Below are 26448 nucleotides of genomic sequence, written 5' to 3'. Positions count from 1 at the left end.
CTCAGCCAGGTGCCCTGGCACTTTACACGCCTGGCATCCTCTCCTTTTCTCCCTGGAACACTCACCGGTGTGCCTGCGAGAAATAACTTGTGCCCACACAGGGTGTGCTGCCCTGCTGGCACAGGAGCGGGCCCCATTTCAGGGGGCAGCACGCCTCATGTCACCAGTTGCCTCAAAACCCTGTCTGGTGCACACCCAGAGCACGTGCATTTATTATCCATCAATGATAAATATTCTCCGTATAAGTGATGCGCAGATGCTCCCTACTCTGCTAATATATCGTGTGTTATAGAACACCTCTCCCCAAAATCGACAGGTTTAAAAGTTGGCACAAAATATAAATACAGAAGGAGATTTGGACATTTTCTCCCCACTCCCCATCATCAGGTGCACTCTACTTTGGGGGCCCCTGCTGTTGTGGAGATCACTCTCTGCGTGGGAAGGAGACACAGGCCACTGGACGTCCTTTTGAAAAGTGAAGGATCCTGCCCTGGCCGGTTTGGCTCAGCGGTTAGAGCATCGGCCCGCAGACCCGAGAGTCCTGGGTTCGGCTCCCACTAAGGGCACGTACCTCGGTTGCAGTTTGTACCCAGCCCTGGTTGGGGGTGTGTGGGTGGCAACCACTCGATGTGTCTGTCTCACATGGATGTTTCTCTCTCTCAGTTCCTCCTTCTGTCCCTCCCACTCTATCTGAAGATAAATGCAAAAAAGAAAAGTGTCCTCTGGTGAGGATAAAATAAAATTAAAAAAAAAAAAAAGGATCCTCTGATTTGGCAAATAAACCTCCTAAATGATCAGTATTGAGAATGTGTTGATGTGTGATGGCTGAAGGATTTGATGAATGGATTTGTGCCCCCTCTCTGGATAGACACACAAAGTATTTGTTATGTGTTCAATCCCAAGCATCTGTGGACCAGCAGCATCACCTGAGAGCCTGTTAAAACTGCAGACCCTCAGGCCCCAGATCTGCCCAATCAGATCTGCTCTGTGACTGATCCCCGGGTGGGGGTGGGGTGGGGTCATATGCACATTACCAATTATGAAGCATTGCTCTAGACAGGGGTAGGCAAACTTTTAAAAAAAATTCTATTTTTATTTTTTTTTATTATTATTTTTTTTATTATCCTTACCTGAGGACATTTTTCCATTCTTTGTTCAGATAGAGTGGGAGGGAGAGAGAGGAACAGAGAGAGAGAAACATCGATGTGAAAGGGACACATCGAGTGGTCGCCACCCGCACAACCAACCAGGGCCGGGGACAAACTGCAACCGAGGTACATGCCCTTAGTGGGAACCGAACCCGGGTCTCTCCGGACCGCAGGCCGATGCTCTAACCGCTGAGCCAAACCGGCCAGGGCAAAAAAAATTCTATTTTTAAATAAAATTGTATATATTTTAGGATTTGATATATATAAACATAGTGAAGTGATACCACAGTTAAACCAATTAATGTATCATCTCCTCATGCGGTTACCTTTCTTTTGTGATGAGAGCATCTGAAATCTACCCTTAGCAAATTTCTAGTATTCAACAGAGTGTAATTAACTGTAGTCATCTACTATCCATTAGTTCCCTAGAATTATTCATCCTACATAACTATAACAAACTTCTTCTTTAAAGAACCAGGTAGTAAATATTTTAGGCTCCACAGTCCATATAGTCTCAGTCACGGCTATTCAACTGGCCAGAGACCATAGGAATGGGCTCAGCTGGGTTCCAATAAAACTTTATTTACAAAAACCAGCAGTGGGCAGGATTTGGCCCATAGGCCATAGTTTGCGAACCCCTGCTTTAGATCTCAAGTTTACTGGCCAGAAAGTAAACTTCTTCAGTACATATTTTCTGGCTTTCTAAAGTTGTATTTATAATGTGATGACATTACCCATCCTCCCCCTACACACACACACACACACACACACACACACTCACTCACTCACTCATATATACACTGTGCTCATATTGGCTTGGGGATTCAGTGAAGATCGATCGACCGATCCATCCATCCATCCATCCATCCATCCATCCATCCATCCATCCATCTATCCATCCATTACCTATCGCTCTATCATCTCCTTTAACTTCCTAACTTTTCAAAAATGTTGTTTATTTACCAATCAAAGTCCCCTGCCTCCTCACCACCATTATGAAAAGGACCATAGAGGCTAGTTCATTCATGGCTTTCAATTCCAGTAAATCCACCTTCAAATTCCAGAACTGTTGCTGTGCGAGCAAACACGAGTCATTTAATCCTATTAAGACTTAGTTTCCTCATCTGCAAAATGGGAACAAATCAATACTTCCCTCACACCAGTACTTAGAACAATGCCTGACACACGTAAAATGCTCAGTATATATGTGTAGCTACTATTAGATCTCTATTGAACCCTCCAAAATACTGTGTTGGAAGGTATACAATTGAGTAGCAAAACAACCTCCTGAAGGATAACCCCGCCCACCTTCAGGACTATGCCTCCCAGTGTTTTTTCTAGGTATACAGTTTTAGTGTTTACACAGCAGTGCTATTCCTGAATTATTCTGAACAGTATATTGGAACATGAAAAAGGGCAGGTATCCCATCAGCAGTGGAAGACAGGCCCTCTAGAAAGGAAAAGAATCCTTTCTCTGTCCCCTGCAGTGACTCCCGGCTTTCTGGCAGTGAAATAGCAGTGCCCCAAGGAGCTGTCCCTGGCACTCTGGTACCTGTCATGTCTGAGTGGGGTTGGGCAGAGGTCAGAGCTTCTGTCGAGTCCCAGGGGGTGGACTGCAATCCTGAGCGTTCTGGGGTCCCAAGAGATGAGAGGGCCCAAGGATAGGCCCTGGGAAAACAGACAAGGCTTTAAAACGTCAGACCACCTCTTCTACCCCACCTCCTCCTTTAAACTGGGGTCCGGACACTCCAAAGACGGTGCATAGGAGCCTGTGCACCTGCTTTCCCCTCTCCTGCTGAGGAGGAGGAGGAGGATGCTAATTCAAGTGGCCGGGTAGCCCACAAAAGGGCACCTTGGGCCCTGGTTTCTACAGAAACGCAGTCATTCCTTCGTCTCTCAACGCATTTCCTTGTCCCCTGACGAGCTCTATGCTTGGAGGGGTGGACGGCTCTAACTTCTGTTCCCCTCTCCCCTTTGGTCAACCAGCAAGCTCGGCCGGGTAGGTGTGAGCAGGACAGCGCGGAGTACTGTATGCTAATTCTTCGCAGGCCTCATCCCACTAATCCTCACGTCCACCGCACCAGGTACGAACTGACCCTATTTCCCATGAGACCGCCCGCAGTGTGATTAGCCACACCAGCTCCGGATTAGGGACCCAGGGCTGCTGTGACAAAGTACCACAGACCTGGCTGCTTAACAGACAAACGTTCATTTTCTCACGGCTCTGGAGTCAGAAGTCCGGAGCAAGGCGCGGGGGAGGGCCGGGAGCCGAGGAGCTGCCCCAGGCCTCTCTGCTGGGCCTGTGGGTGCCGTCTTCTCCCCGTGTCTCTTCACCGCGTCGTCCTGTGTGTGTCTGTGGGTCTCTGTGTCCTAATGTCCTCACTTTATAAGGACACCAGTCATATTGGAGGAGGGCCCACCTGCATGACCTCACTTTAACTTGGTTGCATCTGTAAAGACCCTGTCTGCAAAGGTCACAGATTTAAGTCCCGGGGGTTAGGACACCAACATATCTTTTTTAAAAAAATTTTTTTTCCTTTATTGATTTTATTTATTTAATCCTCAACCCAAGGACATTTTTTTGTTCAGATAGAGTGGGAGGGAGAGGAAGAGAGAGAAACATCGACGTGAAAGGGACACATCGAGCGGCTGCCACCCGCATGACCAACCAGGGCGGGGACAAACTGCAACCGAGGTATGTGCCCTTAGAGGGAACCGAACCCGGGTCTCTTTGGACCGCAGGCCAACGCTCTAACCACTTAGCAAACTGGCCAGGGCCCTTTATTGATTTTAGAGAGAGAGAGAGAGAAACATCGATGAGAGAGAACAATAATTGGCTGCCTCCTGCATGCCCCCCACTGGGGATTTGACCCACAACCTGGGCATGTGCCCTGACCATGAATAGAACCAGTGACCTCTTGATGCATGGGTCGACGCACAACCACTGAGCCACATCGGCCAGGCCCAACATATCTTTTTTGAGGGGGACGTGATGCAGCTTGTAACCAGCTGTGGAGTCAGATGGGCCTGGGCTGGCAGTGTAGCTCTATCACTTACTGGCCACTTGATGTATTAAACCTTGGCTTCCTCTTGTCAGCAGGGGAATACTATCTCCTGTGTGGGCTGCTGCCTGAGACTCAGTGAGATGTCTGGCACTTCACCGGGTGCTAGCTGGCCCTCCTGGTAGTACCGAGGCAGCCCCTCCACACAGGCCCCGTGCACCTGCCTCCCCTGTGGCCATAGCGGACCTGGCCGTGCACACAGATGCTTCCCTCATTCAGCACACGCACCTCCTCTGCCGGGGATTCTCGGTGCTCTGGGAGCGAGCGTGCTCAGCCCACACAGGACAGTCCTAAAGTGCCATTTAATGCCTCTGGGAGCAACCCCGAGCCCCAAGGTACAGGGACAGTGGTTAAATACTCCAGCTTCTCCATAACGGTCATTCTCCAGTGTATGCCACGTGGGTCCCAGCGGGACTGGACTCCAGCTGCCCGCAGCGGTAGTTACCGCGGCCTCCATCGGCTGGTCAGCTTTCCTGGAATTAGTCTTCCGTTCATGCTTCCTGAGGTCACCTCCCAGATAAACTCTCTGTACCCAAGTCTTTGCTTCGAGGTCTGCTTTTGAGGTACCCTGAGATAATGAGGAGACAAGGCTCAGAGAAGCTGAGTGGCCTGGGCACACATTGAGGGAGTGGTGGGCCCGGGATTTGAACCTCGACTTCTTTGGCTCCCAAGCCATGGATCCAATCACCATATCACCTCACCTCCAGTCCCGAACGCCTGCCTGTACCTGTCTTCCCTCCTTCTGTTTGTGCTCTCATACTTTCACCCTTGGTAAGAAAGCCATTTTATAGAAAAGGAAAATGCTTTCTCCTTTTCTATCCCGAGAAACATAACCGAACCCAGACCTCCTGCCTTTGCCCTTGATCTCCATGCCGCCCCCACTCCAGAGTGGGAGACCGGAGAGGACCCATGAGGGGACCCTGCAATGCCCGATGTGGCCAGGAGTGAAGCCAGCTCAGCTCATTTCTCAGCCCAGGGGCATTTGCCTGGGTCAAGCCCTGAGCTGGGCATGGCCAATAAAAAGCTAACTAGCCCTGATCCTGCCCTGAGCAAGTGGACAGTTTTATAGAAAAGAGCCTCAGTTTCCTCATCTGGAAAATGGGAATAATAATAGCTCCTACATCAAAAGGTTGTTGTGGCTCTGGCCAGTTTGGTTCAATGGTTAGAGCGTCTGCCTACAGTCCCAAGAGACCTGGGTTCGGTTCCCACTAAGGGCATGTACCTCGGATGCAGTTTGTCCCCGGCCCTGGTTGGGTTGTGTGGGTGGCAGCCACTCGATGTGTCCCTCTCGCGTCAATGTTTCTGTCTCTCTCTCTCCCCCTTCCACTCTATCTGAACAAAATGGAAAAATGTCCTTCAGGTGAGGATTAAAAAAAAAGGTTGTTGTGAAGATTAAATGAGGTTATATGAGTACTGGGCTTGGCATACACACACTAAGGCCCCAATAAATCATAGTTGTTATTACAAGAGTTAAATTGAAATACAAGGTTCTTGTTGTGGGGAGGACAGAAAAGAGCTGTTATTTTTGTCTTGGAAAATCAGAAAGTGGCAATTTAAGCTGGATCTTGATGAGGAGTATGAGTTGGGACTCTTAGCTGCTGGTAACCATGATGTTCATTGAATGAGGAGAGCCTGTCCAGGAGACAGAGTGATAAACAAAGTCTTGATTACCTTATTCGAGCACCTGGATGCAGCTATGCCTGAAGGCGGGACTTCTATCGTCACTTAAACAAGTGTGTGTTAAATCCTTGGCTTCTCTTTGTATGGGTTCTCTTATCGGTCAACAGACTTTTAATGTTTCAACTGTTCTCCTTCTAAGACCACATTCTAATGTTACCAACAATGTCTAGCACCACTGGCTATCTAGTTCTACCCACTGTGGCCCTGGAATCTTCCAGCTGCGGACTTAGGTACCATGGAGCAGAGATGAGCCATCCCTGATGTGTCTGGTCTCAATTCTTGACCCACAATATCCATGAGCCTAATAAATATGGGTGCTTTGTGTCATCAGGATGGTTTGTCACATAGCAGGAGTAACTGAAACTCTCTCCCACCCTCTATGCCCCTTGTTCCTGAAGAAGAAGAAAACTTGAATGCATGACACAAATAAATAATCTTTAATGCCAACAAATAGCTCCCCAGTATACCAGACAATATGCTGCGGGAAAAGATACAGAAGCGTCCAACAGAGAGATCTAGTCTAACTACGCTAATTCCTTAGCACAAGAGAAGTGACTCTGCTTCACACAAATACAGAAAGATCCTCAGAGTACGACAAGGAAAGAGGTCACCCTGGAGGAGGGTGTGGTGGATGCGGTGGCCATTTCAATCCATGTCACTGTCCATTGCAGCTCCTCTGTGAGTCACCATCACCATGATTTTGTCAAAATACGTTGCTTTTTGCTCTATCGTGTTCTATTTTCTTGACATACTTGCACACTACTGTTACTAAGGTGGGGTCTTGACAGACAGCAGGACACTGGGTGAAACGTCACTGACGGGAGAGGCAGAGAGAAGGGACTGCTCAGGATGGAGGTCCCGGCCCACTGCCGTGCTCTCCAAGGGGACACACAGGCACACACGTCCACCTGGAGGGCACACGCACAAGAACATCCACATACATACCCACAGGGAGTGCCCAGGAACAAGCGAACACGAGGAAGAATTCAGTTAAGCCAGGAGAGGTTTCTTACACTGCAGTATGTTTTGCTGCTGACTAGTTCTCCACATAGTCTAATCTATATGTCACATCCACAGAACAGAAGACAGAGTACTTACACTTTGGAGGAAGGTATCAGGTTCAAGAACCCCAGGGAACAGCAGCCTGTTCCAAAGTCACCCAGTGGGTGTGCATTTTGGGTGAAGGGATTGGGCCTCCCCCACACTGGTCAAACGCTTGGAAAAGATCCTCCTGATGGAGGCCGGCGCCCCTCGGGAGGCCCTTTCTCTGGCTTGCAGGTTGAAAGTGCATTTGGGGGGTGGGGGGTATTAACAAGAGCAGGCACTGCCAGTAAGTCTCACCGCAGTGCCCACTCAGCTGGCGGCACACGGATGGGGCTTCCGGAAAGTTCTCAGGCCTCGTTATCTTGTGATCAATAGTCAGCTTCCTCTCAGTTCTGAGAGGATTTGGTGTGTGTGTGTGTGGTGAGTGTGTATGTGGGTGTGGACGTAATAGGTAGAGGACGCATTTTTGTCTTATTTTTTCTTTTTTACAAACGACACGTGCCTTCCCTGCAGCCCTCAGGTCACCTCCAGCGAGGCAGGAGACACGCGGTCACACTCGGCCCGGGACCGTAGGCTGTGCCACTGCTCCACGGCCGTGCGGTGGGTGTTGAGCATGCGCCGCCAGTGGTTGGATTCAGAGGGGCCCGAAGAGTACTGGCCGATGACGATCCTGCCGATGAAGTCGTTGCTGCTCTTCATGTTGTGACCAAACACTAGAGAGCCACAGGGATGGCGGGGTGGGGGTGGGGGTGGGGGACAGAACAGTGAAAAGGTTAATAACATTTTAAAGGGTAAAGGCAAAAGCGTGCAAAAGGCGGAAACTGCGAAAAATGCGTCGCTTGCATGACCTTTGCTCAGCCTTCTGTTGAGTGAGGACTGTCCGGATTATCCGCGAGACCATGCGTCACCCAGCAGACGCGGGATGACATACCAGACCAGTCCAGCTGCAAAGCGGACAGGGGGCCAGGCAGAGTACGTCAGCAGGAACTGCCGGAAGCTAGAAGCAGAGCGTATAACCTACACCTCAACTGTTATTGGAGGCTGACCCCTTTTTTGGGCTCAGCCCACCTGTCCCCAGGCACATGCAAGAAAATCGTTTTGCTCTACATTGGCCTGGCCTTGCGGATGGGATCTCCCGTCCTCAGATCTTTTAAACAGGAGGCAGGAACAAGACAGAGGCCATTAGTCTACACATTCCTCAACTGCAGACACAGGGTCCTCGCTTTTAGGACACATCTGTTTCTTTGAAGGGTGAGAATTCCCGATTCCCTCGGCTGGTTCCCCACAGGCTCTCTGCTCCATTGGCATCGGCTCTCCTGCCGTCTCTCACCACGCCAGGCCCGCCCTGCCTCCCGGCCCCGGCAACGGCTGTTCCTTCTGCTGGAGAGCTGCTCCCCCTGCAATGAACTTGAAACATGTCTGGTTGCCTCGCTGCCTACAGAGCTCAATGACTGGACAGTTCGAGTGAGCAGTCAGCCACTACTGAGTCCAGCGGAGTAGTCACACCAGGGTTTCTCAGTCACGACACTGCTGACAGCGGGGGCTGGGTCATTCTTAGCTGTGGGGGTCCGTCCTGACTGCAGGAGGTTAGCAGCCCCTCAGGCCACTGCCTGCTGGACACCCCTAGCACTCCTCCCCCCGTTGTCATGACCCAAAATGTCTCCAGACATGGCCAAATATCCCCTGGCGGGGGGGCCAAGTCACTCCAGATGAGAACCACTAGGTGAAGCTGTGGGTCACGGGGCCAGCTGTCCTATGTGAATCCTGGGATCCTGAGGCAAGTGAAGGAACCACTTGAAACTCAGTGTCCTCGTTGGTTCAGGTGCAATCTTAACAGTACTTTACCTCGCATGTCGTCGTGAGGTTCTGATGAGACCATGTGTGCAAAGCTCTCAGCACACACTGCCTACTAGCGCACAGCAGGCACTCACTTAATATACTGCTATTTCGCATCTACATTTGTCTGTTGACCTTTTTACTCGTTTATTGTTTATTTTTTTCCTTTTTATTGAATTCACTGGGGTGACACTGGTTAACAAAAATTATACAGGCTTCAGGTACACAACACATCATCTGTATACAAATGAAGTCTCCGTCTCTGTTGATTTTTTTATTATTATTATTTTCTCTATTGATTTTAGAGAGAGAAGAAGGGAGAGGGACAGAGATAGAAACGTCGATGAGAGAGAACATCGATTGGCCGCCTCCTGCATGCCCCCCACTGGAGACTTGGCCCACAACCTGGGCATGTGCCCTGACCGGGAATTGAACTGGCGATCCCTTGGTGCCTGGGTTGATGCCCAACCACTGAGCCACACCAGCCGGGCTCTGTTGACTTTTTAAAAAAGAGACTTCCAGTTTGCTCTGCTCCAGGCAACAGAGGCAAGTTTCCTGAGGGAAATGGCTGTGGCAGTTTCTTCTGTCCCTCGCTGTACTGTGTATCTCTTTGGAAAGCTTTTCTGTTAATTCCAATGCAAGCTTAATTTGTGTCTTTCAAGCCTAATGAGACAGTTAGCTTGATTTATCTTCCCCGCCAAGTTCCGCCTAATTCTTTATCTGCGTGTGGCTAGGCCGGGCCTGCCATCTCGCTACCGGGAAAGCAGGCTGCGTCTGCGTTATAAATGACCGACTACAGAACGGGACGTATCACAGATTCACCCAGCGTGAGCCCAGCAAAGGCGGGCTGCATCCCAGGAGGGAAGCCATTATCAAATAAACCGGCTAAAATATGCAGCCCCATACAGAGCTTGAATGCTAATGAGCCTCTGTTCGCCCCTGTGGGGTTCACATCAAGAATTCCAAATGATAAAAAAAAGGGATGGGGAGAAAAATGGAAAAACAAGAACAAAAACCTCGTCATCCATTGTCTAAAATCCAAAAAGACCTAGCATGAACTGAGCTGGGTGAACTAGGCCGAGCGAAACGCTGCACATCTCGATCAAGAGTGTCCTGTGCTGCCCTGGCCGGTTTGGCTCAGCAGTTAGAGCGTCGGCCTGTGGACCAGAGAGTCCCGGGTTCAGTTCCCGCTAAGGGCACGTACCTCGGTTGTGGTTCGTCCCCGCCCCAGTTGGGGTCGTGTGGGTGGCAGCCACTCAATGTGTCTCTCTCACATCGATGTTTCTCTCTCTCTCCCTCCTGCTCTATCTGAAGATAAATGCAAAAAATAAATAAAAATAAATGTCCTCAGGTGAGAATAAAAAAAAACAGAGTGTCCTGTGCCTGTCAGCTCCGTAGACAAAAATCGGACCATGTACATTTTTTGTACATTTGGTAAATGCTCTATGGATAGGTGGACCTCATTTCATGAAAGTTAGGAATGGAATCTTTGCTTAATAAAGAAAAATTTTTAGGAGCTTTCTGATGCTTGAGAAAAAATTGTTTTTGAATGAGTAACACTCAGGACTGTTTTGAACCACACCTGGTGGGGAGTGTAAGGTTTGATCTCACCAAATGACAGCAAGTTACCAGAGTCTCCTTCTCTGTGGGCTCCAATCTAAAGCAAGATACTACTATGTTTTAATTTTTTTTTTTAGCAAGATATATTATGAGACCATGTTAGGCCCCATTTGATTTTCTTCCATGGAGGCAAATTATTCTCTCTTCCTCTGCCTCACCAAAGCACAAATGAAAATGCAGAAACATCTTAGTAAATAAGTACAGGTTTTGCTTCCCTAGGAAAGGGGTTTTAAGATAGGAAATCTTGCCCTGGCCAGTGTTGCTCAGTGGTTAGCGTGTCAGCCCACACACTGAAAGGTCTTGGGTTCGATTCCTGGTCAAGGGCACGTATCTGGATTGCAAAAAATGGGAAGAAAATCTGAAACACTATCATGTATTCTTGGTGAAAGAGAAAGTCAACTTTTGAGGGAAGTTCAAGTATCTTCTCAAAAAAAACCCACCTGTCATAAGTCATGATCCAGCAATTCTACTTCCAGAGATTTACGCCATAGAATTCTCTGCACAAATGGACAAAGACATCCATACGAGGATCTCTTCTGCAGCAGAGGTTCGCAAACCAAAGCCCCCCAGTCAGATCTGGCTGCCACCTGTGTGTTGTGTTTTATGGGGACAGGCGAGCCCCCTGTTTACATTGTGTCCACGGCTGCCTCTGCACAACAGCAGTGCAGCTGAGCACTTTCAACAGACACCGTGTGGCCCAAAGCGGAAAACATTTACTAGCTGGCCTTTTACGAAACCTTTGCTGTTCCTGCTCTAGAATATCGCTTATGAGAATGAAAAATGGAAATAACAAAAATGTCCATGAGGAAGTGTGACCAAGGCGTTGGTGCCCTGCTGACCCCCTCAGCCCACCCTGTAGGGTACCCACAGCTTCCGTGGGTAATGTCCTCACGAGCACCCACGGTTCTTAGCCTGGGCCATGCCAGTCTGTGCTAACAGTGTGATTTATGGTGGGGGACCATGGGCTGCTCAATGTCAACTTGACTTCGGAAAAGGTGGGAGACTAGGGCAAGCCACTTGGACGGTCAGTCGTGCCTATGTGACTGACCCCCAATCGATATCCTGGACACCAAGGCCCACGTGAGTGTCCCGATGGCAGTACTCCCAGAGCGTCACTGCACACTGCTCCTGGGAGGGCCGGGTGCTGTCCACAGGACTCCTGGAGGGTGCGACCGGCACTGGTGCCTGGGCCCTCCTGGACTCTGCCCTGTGCGCCTTTTCCCTTTGCTGCTATTAGTCTGTATCCTTTGGCTGTGATAAACTGTAACCATGAGTATAACAACTTTTCTGAGTTCTGAGTCCTACCTTCTATCACGTCACTGAACCTGATGGGGGTCTTAGGACCTCCTGAGCTGCGGTTACGCGTTCATCAAAGGTCCCTGGCCGGCCTGCCTCCCTTCCCCACTCGCTTCCCGAGTTTCCGGGATCACCTTCCTAGTCGCCTGCCTGCACCCAAGTCATTGCTTTAGGATCAGATTTGGGAGGCACCCAGCTTAGGACTGGAGGGGACTAATTAGGTAATTTCTGATGTAACAATACCATGGAAACCGATGTTAAAAATGAGACAGATCTCTATATACAAATGGAAAAATCTCCAAGACCTACTGCTAGGAGACAAAAGCAAGTTGCAAGACAATACACGTCAACACAATCTCTTTTTGCTAAAAATACATTAATTTATAGAACAGAAAACAATGTCTGGAGGAATGTTCAGCAAATTGTTAAGCGTGGCTCTCTCCAGGGAAGAAAGCGGGGAACCTCCACTTTCTGTCTTACGTTAGTATGTACAGTCTGAACGTCTTACAACAAGTGGATATTATTATGGAAGGGAAACAAAGGCAAAAAATAACTTGCTGTTAGAGAATCCACATCGGACTCGCCAGAAGGGAAGACTGGAAGGAAGTCCTGTCCTACGCTACTCATCCCAGTCTGCAAAGTAACTCGTGAGTCACTGGGCCCTCGCAAGGTGGGAGGGATTCAGCCTCTCTGCAGGGAGCAGCCTCGGCACCTGCAAATCGCTTGGTCAACTTATGGCAGATCAGCTGGAAAGTTTTAAAATCTTTGAAAAACCAAACATTTAAAATGCAAATTGTAATAAGCTGAAGCTGAACAAAACTCATGACTTTTATTATAAAAGCTGCCTGGGAGAATGTCAAGGTTTGCCATCACTGTAAATTCTAGGGAGTGTGTTGCTGGAGGACTGAAGACTGGATACTTGAAGAATACAGACAGGGGCTCAGAGACGGGGGGCTAGGTACCCTTCCTCTCTCCGCTTTCTAGGTAAGGGAACCAAGTCACTGAGCTAGCTGGTGATAAAACTCACAGTATTTGCAGCAAATAACCTGTAAAAGAAGCAAAGTCCTCTTAACTAGGTCCCTACAATCCTCCTTAGAAACAATCACATCTAGAAATTTTGTTGTCAGGCACCCCAAATACCCCCACTGACTGTGACGGGGACTCGTGCTGCCGTCACTAGTATATTACTGACAGTGGACATACTCCGGTGTGCCCCAGTCATCTGGAAGCGACTTCCCAACAACGTGTACAATCCAGAGAGCGGCAGAAGGCGTCCAAACAGTCAGGACAGATGTCACAAAGTCCATGCACAAGACCCAGGGAGAGGGCTCCTCACATCTTCTCTAGGAACCCAGATCCGATTGATGGATTTAGATATACTTCAACTCAGCTGGGTCATCTGCTTTCCCCACCTGCGGTAATTTCAGTTAATTTAGTGGACTGTGACTACCAGACAGATACAAGAACTTTTATTTATTTTTACTTTTTTTTCCCTTTATTGATTTTAGAGAGAGGAAGGGAGAAGGAGATAGAAACATCGATGAGAGAGAACATCGACTGGCCACCTCCTGCATGTCCACCACTGGGGATTTGGCCCACATCCTGGACATGTGTCCTGACTGGGAATCGAACCTGCAACCTCTTGGTGCATGGGTTGATGCTCAACCAGTGAGCCACGCCAGCTGGACCAGATACTAGGACCATTAAAAGTACAGTAGAATGGGGCCATTTAGTGAAACACCCTTTCCTCCTTCCCAGAGCCCAGGGATAGTCACTGTGTGACCAGGCTTCGAGGAAGCACGGACAGTAACACCGGAGAGTAACACTGTTAAGCACCTACTATGTGCATGGCCCAGGGCTAAGCACTTCATGTGGATTAATGTAATCTTCATCTCAACCCCCCAGTGTGGGTTTTCTCATCCTCAGCACTATCGGCATTTGGGGCCAGATCATTCTGGGTTGTGAGGGGCTGTTCTGAGCATCGTAGGATGTTTATCAGCACATCTGGGCTCTACCTACTAGGTGCCATTAGCAGCCCTCTGCCCGGTTGTGACAAACAAAAGTATCTCCAGACACTGCCCAATGTCCCCAGGACCCACCTCCCCACACCAATGAGAAGCACTACTCCAGTGTGATTGCTGGCCCATCTTGCAGGTGGGCAGACTGAGGGTCTGCGAGGTGCAAGGAGAGCACGCGGCGCTCCAGTCAAGATCTAGTTGCCCCGAGTGAGTCAGGGGCAAGTTGAGTCTTTCCCGTGTTGATATTTGCTGCAAAAATGAATTTGTTCTTCCCCCTTAGAGCTAAACTCTTTTGCTTGCTAATTTAGTTTGCCAAGATGATTTTGGAAGAGAAGCTGGATGACTTAGAGCGTGGGTGTGATAAACACTGCAAATTAAAAGGGGAAAAAAAAGTCTCGATCTTTAGCAACAAGAGCCGATGCGACAGCTCCCCAACCTGCACACTTGGTTCACAAGATGATGTCCCCATATGCAGCTCCGAGCATGACAGCACAGTGCAGAGGTGCCCCCAGACCATGGCTGTCCCCCATAATCTACCTCTTGGGTGCTGGATGCATAAAGCCAGCAAAACCCATTCAGAGTCCTCCCTAATTCCTCTCCACGGAGGGACCCCCACACTCATCAGGATGTTCATTGGTTATCTAAACCCTGGGAAGAGCCCCAAAACAAGTCTCCACATCCCTGTTCCCTGCCCTTCCCCCTCCCCACAGGCAGCTCTAACACACCCCAACAAAGGTGGTACCCATTCTTCTTCAACTTTACAAAACTTCCCCAAACTACAGCAATCCCTCTTTTTCCTTCTCTCTGAAACCTAGAAGCTGTTTCAGGTTTTTCTTCATAACAAGGTAGATCAGATCCCTTTCCCGGGCCTCAGTTTCCCTTTATACAATGGGTGAGTGTCTTTAGGTTTTGAGGCCCCTTTTAGCTATGATGTTTCTTTGGTTCTAAGAAGTTTCATCTGTGACTGAAGGATGATGTTTTTAAGTTCTCTTGGCTCACTTTGTGATTCATACCAGCTGCTCGGACAGAACTTTTTCTCTCTGTTTTTCCTTCTAAAAGTCAAAAATGACAATTTACATAAGGGTATTATAATAATTAAAAATCAGCAATTGTGAATCCTGAGTTCTGTAAACCAGGCACTGGGCAAAGTACTTTATTTACATCTTTTGACTTAATCCAAGCCGCAATCCTACTAGGGAAGGTATATTTACATCCCCACTCTGCTGATGGGGAATTAGAGGGTCACAAGGTTGAGGGCCCAAGGTCACAGAGCCAACACGTGGCACAGTAGGAATCGAAACTCAAAGCTCAGCATCATTTTTCCTTCTCCCACCTCAGAAAGAAGTCTTACGCATTCCCCTCTTCCACTGACCCTGATACTGGTAAGGACAGGATTAGGAGTAGAAATACGTTGCACCTGTGTGCATCTGAAGGCGGTTAGATCCTCAAGCTGGCATGGAAAACAAGAGGTGCTAACAGTCAAGGGCACTGGAAAATCCCTCATGAAGGTGCCGTGTTGTAGACCTTCACACGGCACCTCTAGGGTCCGGTATGGTCAGGTTTGCCCCCATGTCTGAATGGGTGGCTATTTTTTCAAGCAAGGAGACAAGGAAGTTGTCTTATGTTTAGAGACTATTGATATGAACAAAAAAATAACAGCACCTCACAATTAGCACTTATCATGTGTTTAATCTACGCAATGACTCTATTTATGAGGTAAGCACTATGATCTCCTTGGGCCTAGAGGACACACACTGGCATCACGGCCTGCCTTCCTAAGGACGGACCTGCAGGAAGCCTGGAGCAGGCCTAGAAACCAGCTTGGGTCATTCGGGTGGGAAATTCTGTATGCGGAAGTGATCTAGAAAGGAAGATGTGGGGTCTGGGTGGGCACGTCTGCTTGAATTCTTAGACTCCTTGTCTTCAGACACCTCACCCTATTTAAAACACAAGGCCCAGCCCTAGCTGGTTTGGCTCAGCGGTTAGAGCATCGGCCCACAGACCAGAGAGTCCCGGGTTCAGTTCCCACTAAGGGCATGTACCTCTCTTGCAGTTTGTCCCTTGCCCCGGCTGGGGTCGTGCGGTGGCAACCACTTGATGTGTCTCTCTCATGTCAACGTTTCTCTCTCTCTCTTCCCCCACCCCTTCCTCCTGCTCTATCTGAAGATAAATACCAAAACAACAAAAAAAATGTCCTTGGGTGAGGATAAAAAATAAAATAAAACACAAGGCCCAGGGTAGAGGCCCCATTAACCCAGGTCTATGAGCAATACTGGCTTGGTATGAACTGAATTCCTTTCATGTAGTGGTTCTCAGCTAAGGCTAGTGTTGCCCCCAAATTTGGCAATGTCAGGAGATATGTGGGTTGTCACAACTGGGGGTTGGAGGTGCTATCAGCATCTAGCAGACAGAGAACAGGGGTGCCACATCCTATAATGCACTAGACCAGCTCCAGAGAAAAAGTTATTTGGCCCCAAATGTCAACAAATGCAGAGGTTGAGAAACCTGCCTTAAAGGGAAAGGCCTGTATGATAGGGTTTCCTTCCCTTAGTACCTATTCTCCTCCTCCTCTTCCACCACCACCACCAAGGAAAGTCACTGAGATCTGAGAGGCTACGCAAATCTACAGGGAAAAACAGCTGGGAGACTTGGGGAGAGGGAAGGAGGGCCGTCCCATCATCTGAACCGGAGGGGTAGGAGTCTGACACCTGAAATTCCAGAACAAATTCAGGGTAAGAGAAAACTGGGAAGTGGAAGAAGGAGGTTCTGAGAAATGTTGCCGTGGCTTATGAATTAAATCTCTTTCTCGTTCTTCAAGACCCGGAAGTCAAGATCGAAAGTTTTTAGAATTCCTCTGGATTGTTGCTGGACCACTTCTGTGCGCCTGTGTGTGGAAACGGAGCTATGTGGAGCCTGCGTCTGGGAGGCCGACATATGGTTTGAAGAATCCCTTTCAGGTCCGCGTGTGAGTCACACCGTCTTGGAGGAAGCATTTAAAGTGTGACTATAAAGTAATGTGCTTGTTTTTACATGAACAACCAAAATTTATACATCTGAATGATGATCATCTTTGTACACTTGCTTTAGAGATGCTGGCGTCGCTTCGGGGGAAATGTTCTCTCCAGAACTAGTTACAAGACACCTATTGAAGTTCTTTTTGTGTGTTTTTTTCCTTTATTAATTTTAGAGAGAGGAAATGAGAGGGAGCAAGAGATAGAAACATTGATGAGAGCCCTGGCTGGCTTGGCTCAGTAGTAGAGCTTCAGCCCAAAGACCAATGAGTCCTGGGTTCGATTCCAGCCAACGGCATGTGCCTCGGTTGGAATTCGTCCCTGGCCCTGGTCGGGGTCGTGCGGGAAGCAACCAGTTGATGTGTCTCTCTCACATCGATGTTTCTCTATCTCCTTGTCTCTCCCTCTCTCTCTACCTGAAGAGAAATAGAAAAATATCCTCGGGTAAGGATTAAAAAAAAACATTGATGAGAGAGAACATCGACTGGCTGCCTCCTGCATGCCCCCCACTGGGGATCGGGGCCACAACCTGGGCATGTGTCCTGACCGGGAATCGAACCAGCAACCTCTTGGTGCATGGGTTGATGCTCAACCACTGAGCCACACCGGCCGGATGACACCTACTGAAGTTTAACGAGGATAATCAATCAAATCTTCCCCCTCCATCTTCTAAAGTAATTGAGACTATAAAGTAAAATATCATGAACATGAAAATCACTTGTGTGGAAGGTGATGTGAGTGGAGCCATGTTAAAACAGAGCTGGAGTAGCCAGCTCAGAGAAACTGCCCTTCACATCTTATTTTCTTTATGTTCGGAACTGGACTAAACTGCCTCATCCCGAGAAGTCAGTAAGAATGAAAATATCCTGTTTGTAAGGACTGATGAAATTGGACTTGGTGATGGCCGCGTCACTAACCAATCAATGAAGTATAAATCTAGCCTTTTGCCTGATGACCGAATCTCAAGCCAATCTGTGAAGAACAAATCTAACCTTACCTCATCCAGCACCAGTGAACACTTCTTTATAAACAACTTACCTCATTTTCTTCGCTTTGTCTCATAAAAACCCTGGCCCCTCTCCTGCAGGAGGGGAGACTATATGGGCTTCTACCTGAATCTGTATCCCCCAAATTGCAATTCCTCTGACCACAAATAAATGCTTTTTGTTCGGTTATTACCGCCTAGATTTTTTTGGTTGACACTTAGAAGACTTTTTAAAAATACCCGTGCTGGGGTCTTACCCCAGGAGATTCTGTTGACTGGTTTTGGGGTGAGGGACTGGATGTTTTTCAAATGCTCCCGAGGCAATTCTCAGGTGTGGTCAGGTTAGATAAACAGTGTTAGCTGCAAATCAAAATATCAGGTGGATTTTGGTGGTTTAGTTGGAGTGTAGAAAGGGGCCTGACCCTACTACGTGCTCTCCTTGAATTAAACTTCTCTGACCAGCAGGCTCACTAAAGAAGTGACAGAGAATGTTGCTTATTGCAGGCAGGTAGGTCCGAGAGAGGGGAGGAGGGGGAGACCTAACACCTTAATCTCATCCAGCAGAGGACCATGTGCCTCTAGATGCAACTCACCATGTTCCCAATCAGGTGAGTCAGCTCCCTGGGAGGAGTGAATAAAGGATAGAAGAGAATCAATTAAGTAATAACAGAGAGCCCAGAGGTTACTTTAGGGCATGGGTAGGCAACCTTTTTCCATAAAGGGTCAAATAGTAAATATTATACAACTACTCTGCCAGAGTAGCAGAAAGCAGCCAATGTAAATGAGTGGGCATGGCTATGTGACATAATAAAAATAGAAATATTTGGTCTCTGCCCCCACTTCCTGACACAGAGCTCCTAAAACCCTTGTAATTTCCTGGGTGACAGGGGTGAGAGGAGCATCTTTTGTTATATTTGGTCTTAGTCCCCGGTTCATGACACAAGAGCTTCATTATGCTAACGAGACAGCCAGTGGCTGTGTCCCCAGATAGTTTCAGGGTAGAGGCTGGTTTCCAGAAAGACCAAAGCTTGATGAGAGGGTTGGAACTCTCAGACCCAACCCCCAATCTCTGGAGAGAGGAGAGGGGCAGGAGATTCACTTTACCACCAATGGCCAATGTTCCCACCAATCATGTCAATGTAATGATTTTCCATATGTGTTTATGTTACACTTGAACAAAAAATTCAATTAAAAAAACACAAATGAATGGGACCAATATCTGCAACTGACCTTGAAATGCATTAAAAATGAATTGAGAGATAAATTGAAGAATGGATAGATGTGTAATAAAGAAAATAGCAAAATTTCACTGCAGAATCTAGGTGGTGGGAATACAGGTGTTGACTAAACAGTTCTTTCAGGTTGTATTTTTTTTTTTAAGTTTCTTTTTAAAATGTTGAGGTTTAAAAACAACACACAAAGAGCTCAATTGTCCTGCAGTTATAGCCTTTACTTTCTTCTTTATGCCACGGAAATATCCATTTCTAGATTGGTGTGGTTACTCAATTCACAGGCTGATCACAGGGCTATTGGGTCCTGGAGCAGGAAGGGAACTTGGTGGACCCTCGGAGACAAGAGAGTGAACAAGATAAGAGTCTCTCTGGAGGGATGACAAGGAGCTCTCAGTGGGCTCTACTAGGTTATCCCAATGACCACAATAACCGAATTCCACATAGCCAGAAACACTGTCCTGGGCCTGAACTGAAGGGTCTATTATCCGATGATTGGTCTACTCACAACACCAAACAAAAAGTTCAAGTCTCCTCTGGACAGTGAGCATACTGGCTCCTTGCTCAGAGCGTGTCCTGCCCCCTTCCACAGGAGAGCCTTCCCGCACCATGAATCATCAGAGAACTGCAAATGAAAATCACAACCACTTGTTTCATTTTTTAAAGATTTCCCCTCAATTTTGTTTCCTGAAGTATTATTGAAATAGAACAAAACCCATCCACTTTAAGTATACAATTGAATGACTTCTTTTTTTTTTTTCTCCTTACCTAAGGACATTTTTTCATTTTTTTGTTCAGACAGAGCGGGAGGGAGGGAGAGGAAGAGAGAGAGAGAAACATCGACGTGAAAGGGACAAATCGTGTGGCCGCCACCCGTACGACCCAACCAGGGCTGGGGACAACTGAGGTACGTGCCCTTAGTGGGAACCGAACCCGGGTCTCTGGACTGCAGGCCGATGCTCTAATCGCTGAGCCAAACCAGTCAGGCCTACAATTGGATAAATTCTAATCATTATATATAAATCTGTAACCACCAGCACAATCAAGATACAGTTCTCTCCCTAAAAAAGTTCCCTCTTGCCCTGGCCGGTTTGGCTCAGCGGTTAGAGCATTGGCCTGCGGTCCAGAGAGACCTGGGTTCGGTTCCCGCTAAGGGTACGTACCACGGTTGCAGTTTGTCCTTGGCCCTGGTTGGGCTGTGCGGGTCGCAACCACTTGATGTGTCCCTTTCACATCGATGTTTCTCTCTCTCTCTCTATTCCTCCCACTCTATCTGAACAAAAAATGAAAAAATGTCCTTGGGTGAGGATAAATAAATAAAAAAAGTTCCCTCTTGCCCCTTTCTCCTCATCCCCTCTCCATCCAAGCAGGCCCTCCACCCAGGCAACCACAGATCTGCTGTCACTATACTTTTTTGCCTTTACTAGAATTCCATAAACGTGGAATCATGCAGTATATAGTCATTTGCATAATGCTTTTTCGATTCATCCATGTATGTGCATTAATATTTCCTTCTTTTTTACTGCTGGGCAGTAGTCTAACGTATGAATGTATCACTTGTTTGTTCACAAGTTGATGAACAATTGTATTGTTTCCACTTTCTGGCCATTACAAATAATGCTTCTAGATACATCTGTGTACTTGATTTTTTGTAAACATGTTTTCATTTCTCTTGGGTATTTACCTTGGATTGGAGTTGCTGGTTTGTAAGGTAAATGTGTATTTAACTTTATAAGGCAATGACGTACTGTTTTCCAAAGTGGTTACAGCATGTTGCATTCCCACTTCTTTTATTACTTTTTCACTCATTTTATGTAAAAAAAAATTCACACCTCAGGCTTTGGAAGCCAGAACCAATGTGGTACTGCTTTGCCTATGCCAACTAAGAAATACAAACTAAAGTTAAATCTGAAGCAGACCGGGGGGTGGGGGTGTCCATGGCTGCCTGCGATTGTTTTTCTGTACGTTCCCATATGTTTGAATCATTACATAATGCATAATTAAAAACTTTAAAAAATTTCAAGGTAAAAGAGAAAGATTAAAAAAATCACCTCATAGTTGTTCAGCAGTTAATAATTTATTTTCCTTTATTGATATTAGAGAGAGAGAGGAAGGAAGAGGGGGAGAGAAATAAAAACATCGATGAGAGAGAACATTGATTGGCCGCCTCCTGCATGCCCCCTACTGGGGATCGGGCCCACAACCTGGGCATGTGACCTGACTGGGAATCGAACTGGCGACCTCTTGGTGCATGGGTCGATGCTCAACCACTGAGCCACACCGGCCGGGCAGCAGTTAATAATTTTCAAATCTTGCTTATTTCATCCTTACAAGAATCCCTTTAGTGGGGCAGGAGTTGGGGCCTCCCTGGGCCACAGAGGGGCCAAAACATTTGCCCAGGTTGTCTCTTTCAACTGCATGCTTCAAGAATACACAGAAGCGTAAACAACTGTGCCATTTTTTGGAGTTGTAAATTTTGACAACAGCTGTCAAAACTGACAAATATATATGCTTTAACTGAGCAGTCCCACTGCTGGGGTTTTAGCTCATGGTACACCTGGACACATACACAGAGAGACGTGTGCATGGATGTGCGCTCCAATAGTGTGTCTAACTGCAAATAACAGGAATTAACCTCAATGTGACCAACAGGGGACTGATTAAATACATTGTTCTTCAGCCCTGGCCGGTTTGGCTTAGTGGTTAGAGCATCGGCCCATGGACCAAAGAGTTGCAGGTTTGATTCCGGTCAAGGGGACGTACTTTAGTTACGGGAGGCAACCAGTCGATGTGTCTCTCTCACTTTGATGATTCTCTCTCTCTTTCTCCCTCTCTTTCTCTCTTTCTTCCACTCTATCTGAAAATCAGTGGAAAAATATCCTCGGGTGAGGATTAAAAAGAAAAAATTGTCCTTCAACTAATGGACTTAATGAGATATCATGCGATAAGGGTACCTCCACTCCACGGCAGCCACACTGATCTCCTCGCTGTTTTCCCAGGGAAGGGCCTTTGCACTTGCCATTCCCTTAGGCCAGAATGCATCCCCCAGACAGCCACTGCCTCGATCTCCCTCACAGCTCGGCCCAGTGGCACATGCTCTGTGAGGCCTTCCCCAGCCACCTTTTCAAAAATTGCAACCCTCACCCCATCTCTCACTACCCCCTTTCCCTGCGTCGCTTTCCTCCTTAGCATTCAACACCATCTCTGCGCGGCATAACTCAGTTATTGGCTTTGTTTAATGTCATCTGTCTCCCCACATCCAAGCATTAGCCTGAGGAAACCGGGAGTTCGCCTAATCTATTCGCTGCTGTAGCCGCCGTGCCTGGCTCATAAGAAGTTCTCAACAAATACTGTAGAACAAAAATGTGCAATATATTAAGTGAAAAGAACAAGTTGCAGAAAAGTATGTATATTTTGAATGCTATCAACAGAGGATAGAGGTATATACACACATACACACAGATGCACACATACCACATACATACCTATATACAGCACACACACACATATATATATATACACATATATACATGTGAGTTCATACCTTCTGGAAAGAAGGCTTTTAGGGAATTGACTTTTTAATTCTACCCTCTCCTACATGGTTTAATATATATATCTTTTATAATAACAATATATTTAAATTTTTTTCTTATTTATTGATTTAAGAGAGAAAGAGAGTAAAACATCAATTTGTTGTTCCACTTATTTATGCATTCATTAATTGATTCCTGTATGTTCCTTGACCAGGGATCAAACCCACAACTTTGGTGTATCAGAACTATGCTCCAACCGACTGAGCTACCCGTCCAGGGCTATCCTAACAATATTAAAAGCCATCAGTACTCGTTTTCTGACGTAACTCCTTCAAATCGCCACATGTGTCCACAAACCACAAGGTGCGGGAGGAGGGGAGACCTGACTTCAAAATACTGCACCCTTCTTCCCAAGAGGGCTCCCACCCCCTCTCTCGCGGAGTTGGGCCACAGCCCACCTGCACGAGCCACACCGCCCAGGAAATGGGGCTTGTCTGTAGAGCAAGATGTTTCTGTCCACCAAATTTGTAAGGGCAGAAACCAGCAAGTCATCTGAAAAATCTGCCCAGATGAGCAGGAATCACTCTACAGGCTCTGCCTCTGAATTCTGCACACTCAGGCGGCTAACGAGGAACCACTGGGAACGATGAGAGGTTAAAACACCATAAGGAGAATAAACAAGCCTCAAACAAGCACATAACAAAAGCCACTGGCTCCAAGCCCAAACCAACCTGCCTGTTACAGCTGCTGGCAGTCACCACCCCTCCCCTGCAAACTCCAGGAGGCTCTCGCCCAGGGTGTCTCAACCTCAGCACCACCGACATCTCTGCTGTGGGGCCATCCTGTGCATTGTAGGATAATTGGCAACACCCCTGGCCTCTACCCACTTGCTGCCAATGGCATCCTCTGAGTTGTGACAACCAAAACTGCCTCCAGATATTGCCAAGTGTCTGCTGGGGGACAAAATCAGCTCTGGCTGACAAACACTGATATCACTACTTTCCTATGTCAACAGAACAGGTGGCTGAGGCTTGTCAACCAAAAGGTGTTTGGTGAATTTTCCACAGGGCTAGCTCTTGTTGGGCTGAATTCCCCAAACGTGGAATTTGGTGATGTGGGATGCCCCTCTGTTGACACTGATCATGAACTCAGAGGCAACAGGCACTCAGGGAGGCAGCGGAGCAAACTAGTTCAGGGCCAAGGCCGGCTCTTTATTTGCCTGCCTGGGTACGTGCAGCACCTGAGGCTGTGTAGTCACCAAAGCTTTCTCTTCCTGGACAAGCAGCTGGACTACATTTCCCAGCCTCCCTTGCAGGGAGTTATAGCCAATAAAGCCCGAGTGAAGTGGAAGTGATATGAATAACTTCCAGGTGTGCCTATTAAAATTTCCCATGCATTTCTCAACTCTCTTTCCCTCCTATCCACCAGCTGGAGGTGAAACCCTCCAAGGCCTGAGAAGGTGGTAGAACCACAAGATGGAGGAGGTCTGGGTTATGAATCACTACATGGAAGGCCACTCGTAAAAGGACCCACAAAAGACCACTGTGCAAGCAAGAAAGAAGCTTCTATTGTGTTAAACCACAAAACCCTGGGGGCTGATCTGTTACAACAACTAGCCTCATCTTAACTAATACAGTGACTTTTAGCAAGTCACTTGCATTCTCTGAACTTTAGTTAATTTCTCTGTAAAATGGGGATTAGTGCCTCCCTCATTTGGTTGTCATGAGGATTAATTGCGATGGTGCTAACAACAGTGACCGGAACAAAGGTTGGCTCTTCTTATTTGTGGGGAGAAGGGCTACCACAGAATTCCTGTTCTCCTCATTATCCCTTTTGACTTCTTTTCCAAGTCACACTCAATAACTTGGAAAAAAAATTATTTTCCCCATCCTCAAATGCCTCAGGGACACATTAGATTTTAGGGCCACTTCTTTCTTTCTTTCTTTTTTTTTTTATCCTCACCCGAGGACATTTTTCCATTTTTTGTTCGGATAGAGGGGGAGGGAGAGAGAGAAAGAGAGAGAGAGAAACATCGATGTGAAAGGGACTCACTGAGTGGTTGCCACCTGCATGACCCAACCAGGGCCAGGGACAAACTGCAACGGAGGAACGTGCCCCTAGTGGGAACCAAACCTGGGTTTTTCTGGACTGCAGGCCAACGCTCTAACCGCTGAGCCAAACCGGCCAGGGCTAGGGCCACTTCTTGAAGCATTTTATCATATGGGTGTCCATCTAAAGGCACCCAAATCATTAAATAGCCATTAGAATGGGACAAAAATTCCAGGAGTCTTACCAGCTGGCCTGGTCTTCAAAGGCTGTCACTGGAACCTGAAATGAATGTTTAAGATCCAGCCAAGAGCCCTGGCCAGTTTGGCTCAGTGGTTAGAGTGTCGGCCTGCGGTCCTGAGAGACCCGGGTTCGGTTCCCGCTAAGGGCATGTACCTCGGTTGCAGTTTGTCCCCGGCCCTGGTTGGTCATGCGGGTGGCAGCCACTCGATGTGTCCCTTTCACATCGATGTTTCTCTCTCTCTTCCTCTCTCCACCTCCCACTCTACCTGAACAAAAAATTGGAAAAATGTCCTCAGGTGAGGATAAAAAATTAAAAAAAAAGATCCAGCCAAGATTTACCACCTGGGTGGACTAGGCAGCTCAAGGAGCTCTCTGGAGGAGAAGCTGAGGTGGGGGTGTCACTGTGGGCTGTGTGCTCTGCCAGTAGAGCCCCAGGGTGACAGGTCTCTGCTTCCACCGCCTGACCACTTGGCTGGAGTTCTGCCTCTGCCCATACCCAGGTTCAATGCTGCAATCCACTGAGTCCTCCCTATATGCTTGCACTGTGCTAGCACACTTCATGCACCGTTTCCTTTGTCCCCACAACACTCTGTGAGGTGGCAGCCGAGATCCCCAGACAAAGTAATCCTGGTTCAGAGGAGTTAAGTCACTTGTCCAGATGGGGAATGGTCCTTTGCAATGAATCCACCAGCATGTTCTTGACTCTGCCTCCAGTATTATAGCTGATTCAGCTGCTCCTCTGAAACCCTTCTGCCACCTCTCTGGTCCAGGCCATCCTTACCTGTCCTGGACCAGCACCATGGCCTCCCAGATGGTCACCGGCTCCCCCTTTGCTCTTCTACAACCTATTCTCCACTCAACAGCTGAAATATATATATATATATATATATATATATATATATATATATATATACATATATATCTCCTCACCCAAGGACATTTTTCCATTTTTTGTTCAGATAGAGTGGGAGGGGGAGAGAGAGAGAGAGAGTAACATCGATGTGAAAGGGACACATCGAGTGGCTGCCACCCGCATGACCCAACCAGGGCTGGGGACGAAATGCAACCAAGGTACGTGCCCTTAGCGGGAACCAAACTCGGGTCTCTCTGGGCCACAGGCCAACGCTCTAACCACTGAGCGAAACTGGTCAGGGCAACAGCTAGAATATTTTAAAACACTATACATATCATATCACGTCCCTGGTCAAAACCCTCCAAAGGCCTCTCAAAGTACTTAGAAAAAAATGCCCACTTCTTATCCCACAGGCTGGACGTACTGGGGTAAAGTGGGAGAACAGAGGGTCTTCTTGCTATTCAAACTGTGGTCCTCAGACCAGTCTTAGTGTCACCTGAAGCTTATTAGAAAGAGATGCTCAGTCCCCACCCTAGAGCCACTGACTCAGTATCTGCATTTTAACAAGATACCCAGGTGATCCACATGCATGCCAGGTATAGTGGTCAAGAGTGAGGAAGTCTTTGAAACCAATGGCCAGGGACACTGGGGCCGGGGATTGAACCTGCAACTCAGGCATATGCTCTTGACCAGGAATTCAACCCGCAACCCTTATGTCCGAGGGCTCATGCTCTAACCACTGAGTCAAACCAGCCAGGACTCCCCCAATTTTTTTACTGTGCTTCTTGGACTGCATACTTTCTCTTGACCTGTTTTCAAGTTCACAAACTCTCCTTTGTCATCT

At 47.6% G+C, this 26448-nt stretch overlaps 1 protein-coding gene across 2 annotated transcripts in view; it reads right to left on the bottom strand.

The window, feature by feature from the left end:
* Positions 1 to 7421: 7421 nt before the first annotated feature.
* SYT17 (synaptotagmin 17) overlaps positions 7422 to 26448 on the bottom strand; it is a 78289-nt gene continuing 59262 nt past the window's right edge. For both annotated transcript variants that reach the window (XM_036280276.1, XM_036280277.1), the window contains exon 8: positions 7422 to 7647. In XM_036280276.1, coding sequence (XP_036136169.1) covers positions 7451 to 7647 — 197 coding nt within the window. In that variant the 3' untranslated portion in view covers positions 7422 to 7450. The remainder of the gene's footprint in view (positions 7648 to 26448) is intronic.

Source organism: Molossus molossus, unplaced genomic scaffold (genome assembly GCF_014108415.1).
Source record: "Molossus molossus isolate mMolMol1 unplaced genomic scaffold, mMolMol1.p scaffold_m16_p_3, whole genome shotgun sequence".
In the NCBI taxonomy this organism is placed as follows: domain Eukaryota; kingdom Metazoa; phylum Chordata; class Mammalia; order Chiroptera; family Molossidae; genus Molossus; species Molossus molossus.
Note: the sequence above shows the minus strand (reverse complement) of the source record. Positions and strands in the feature narration are given on the sequence as shown.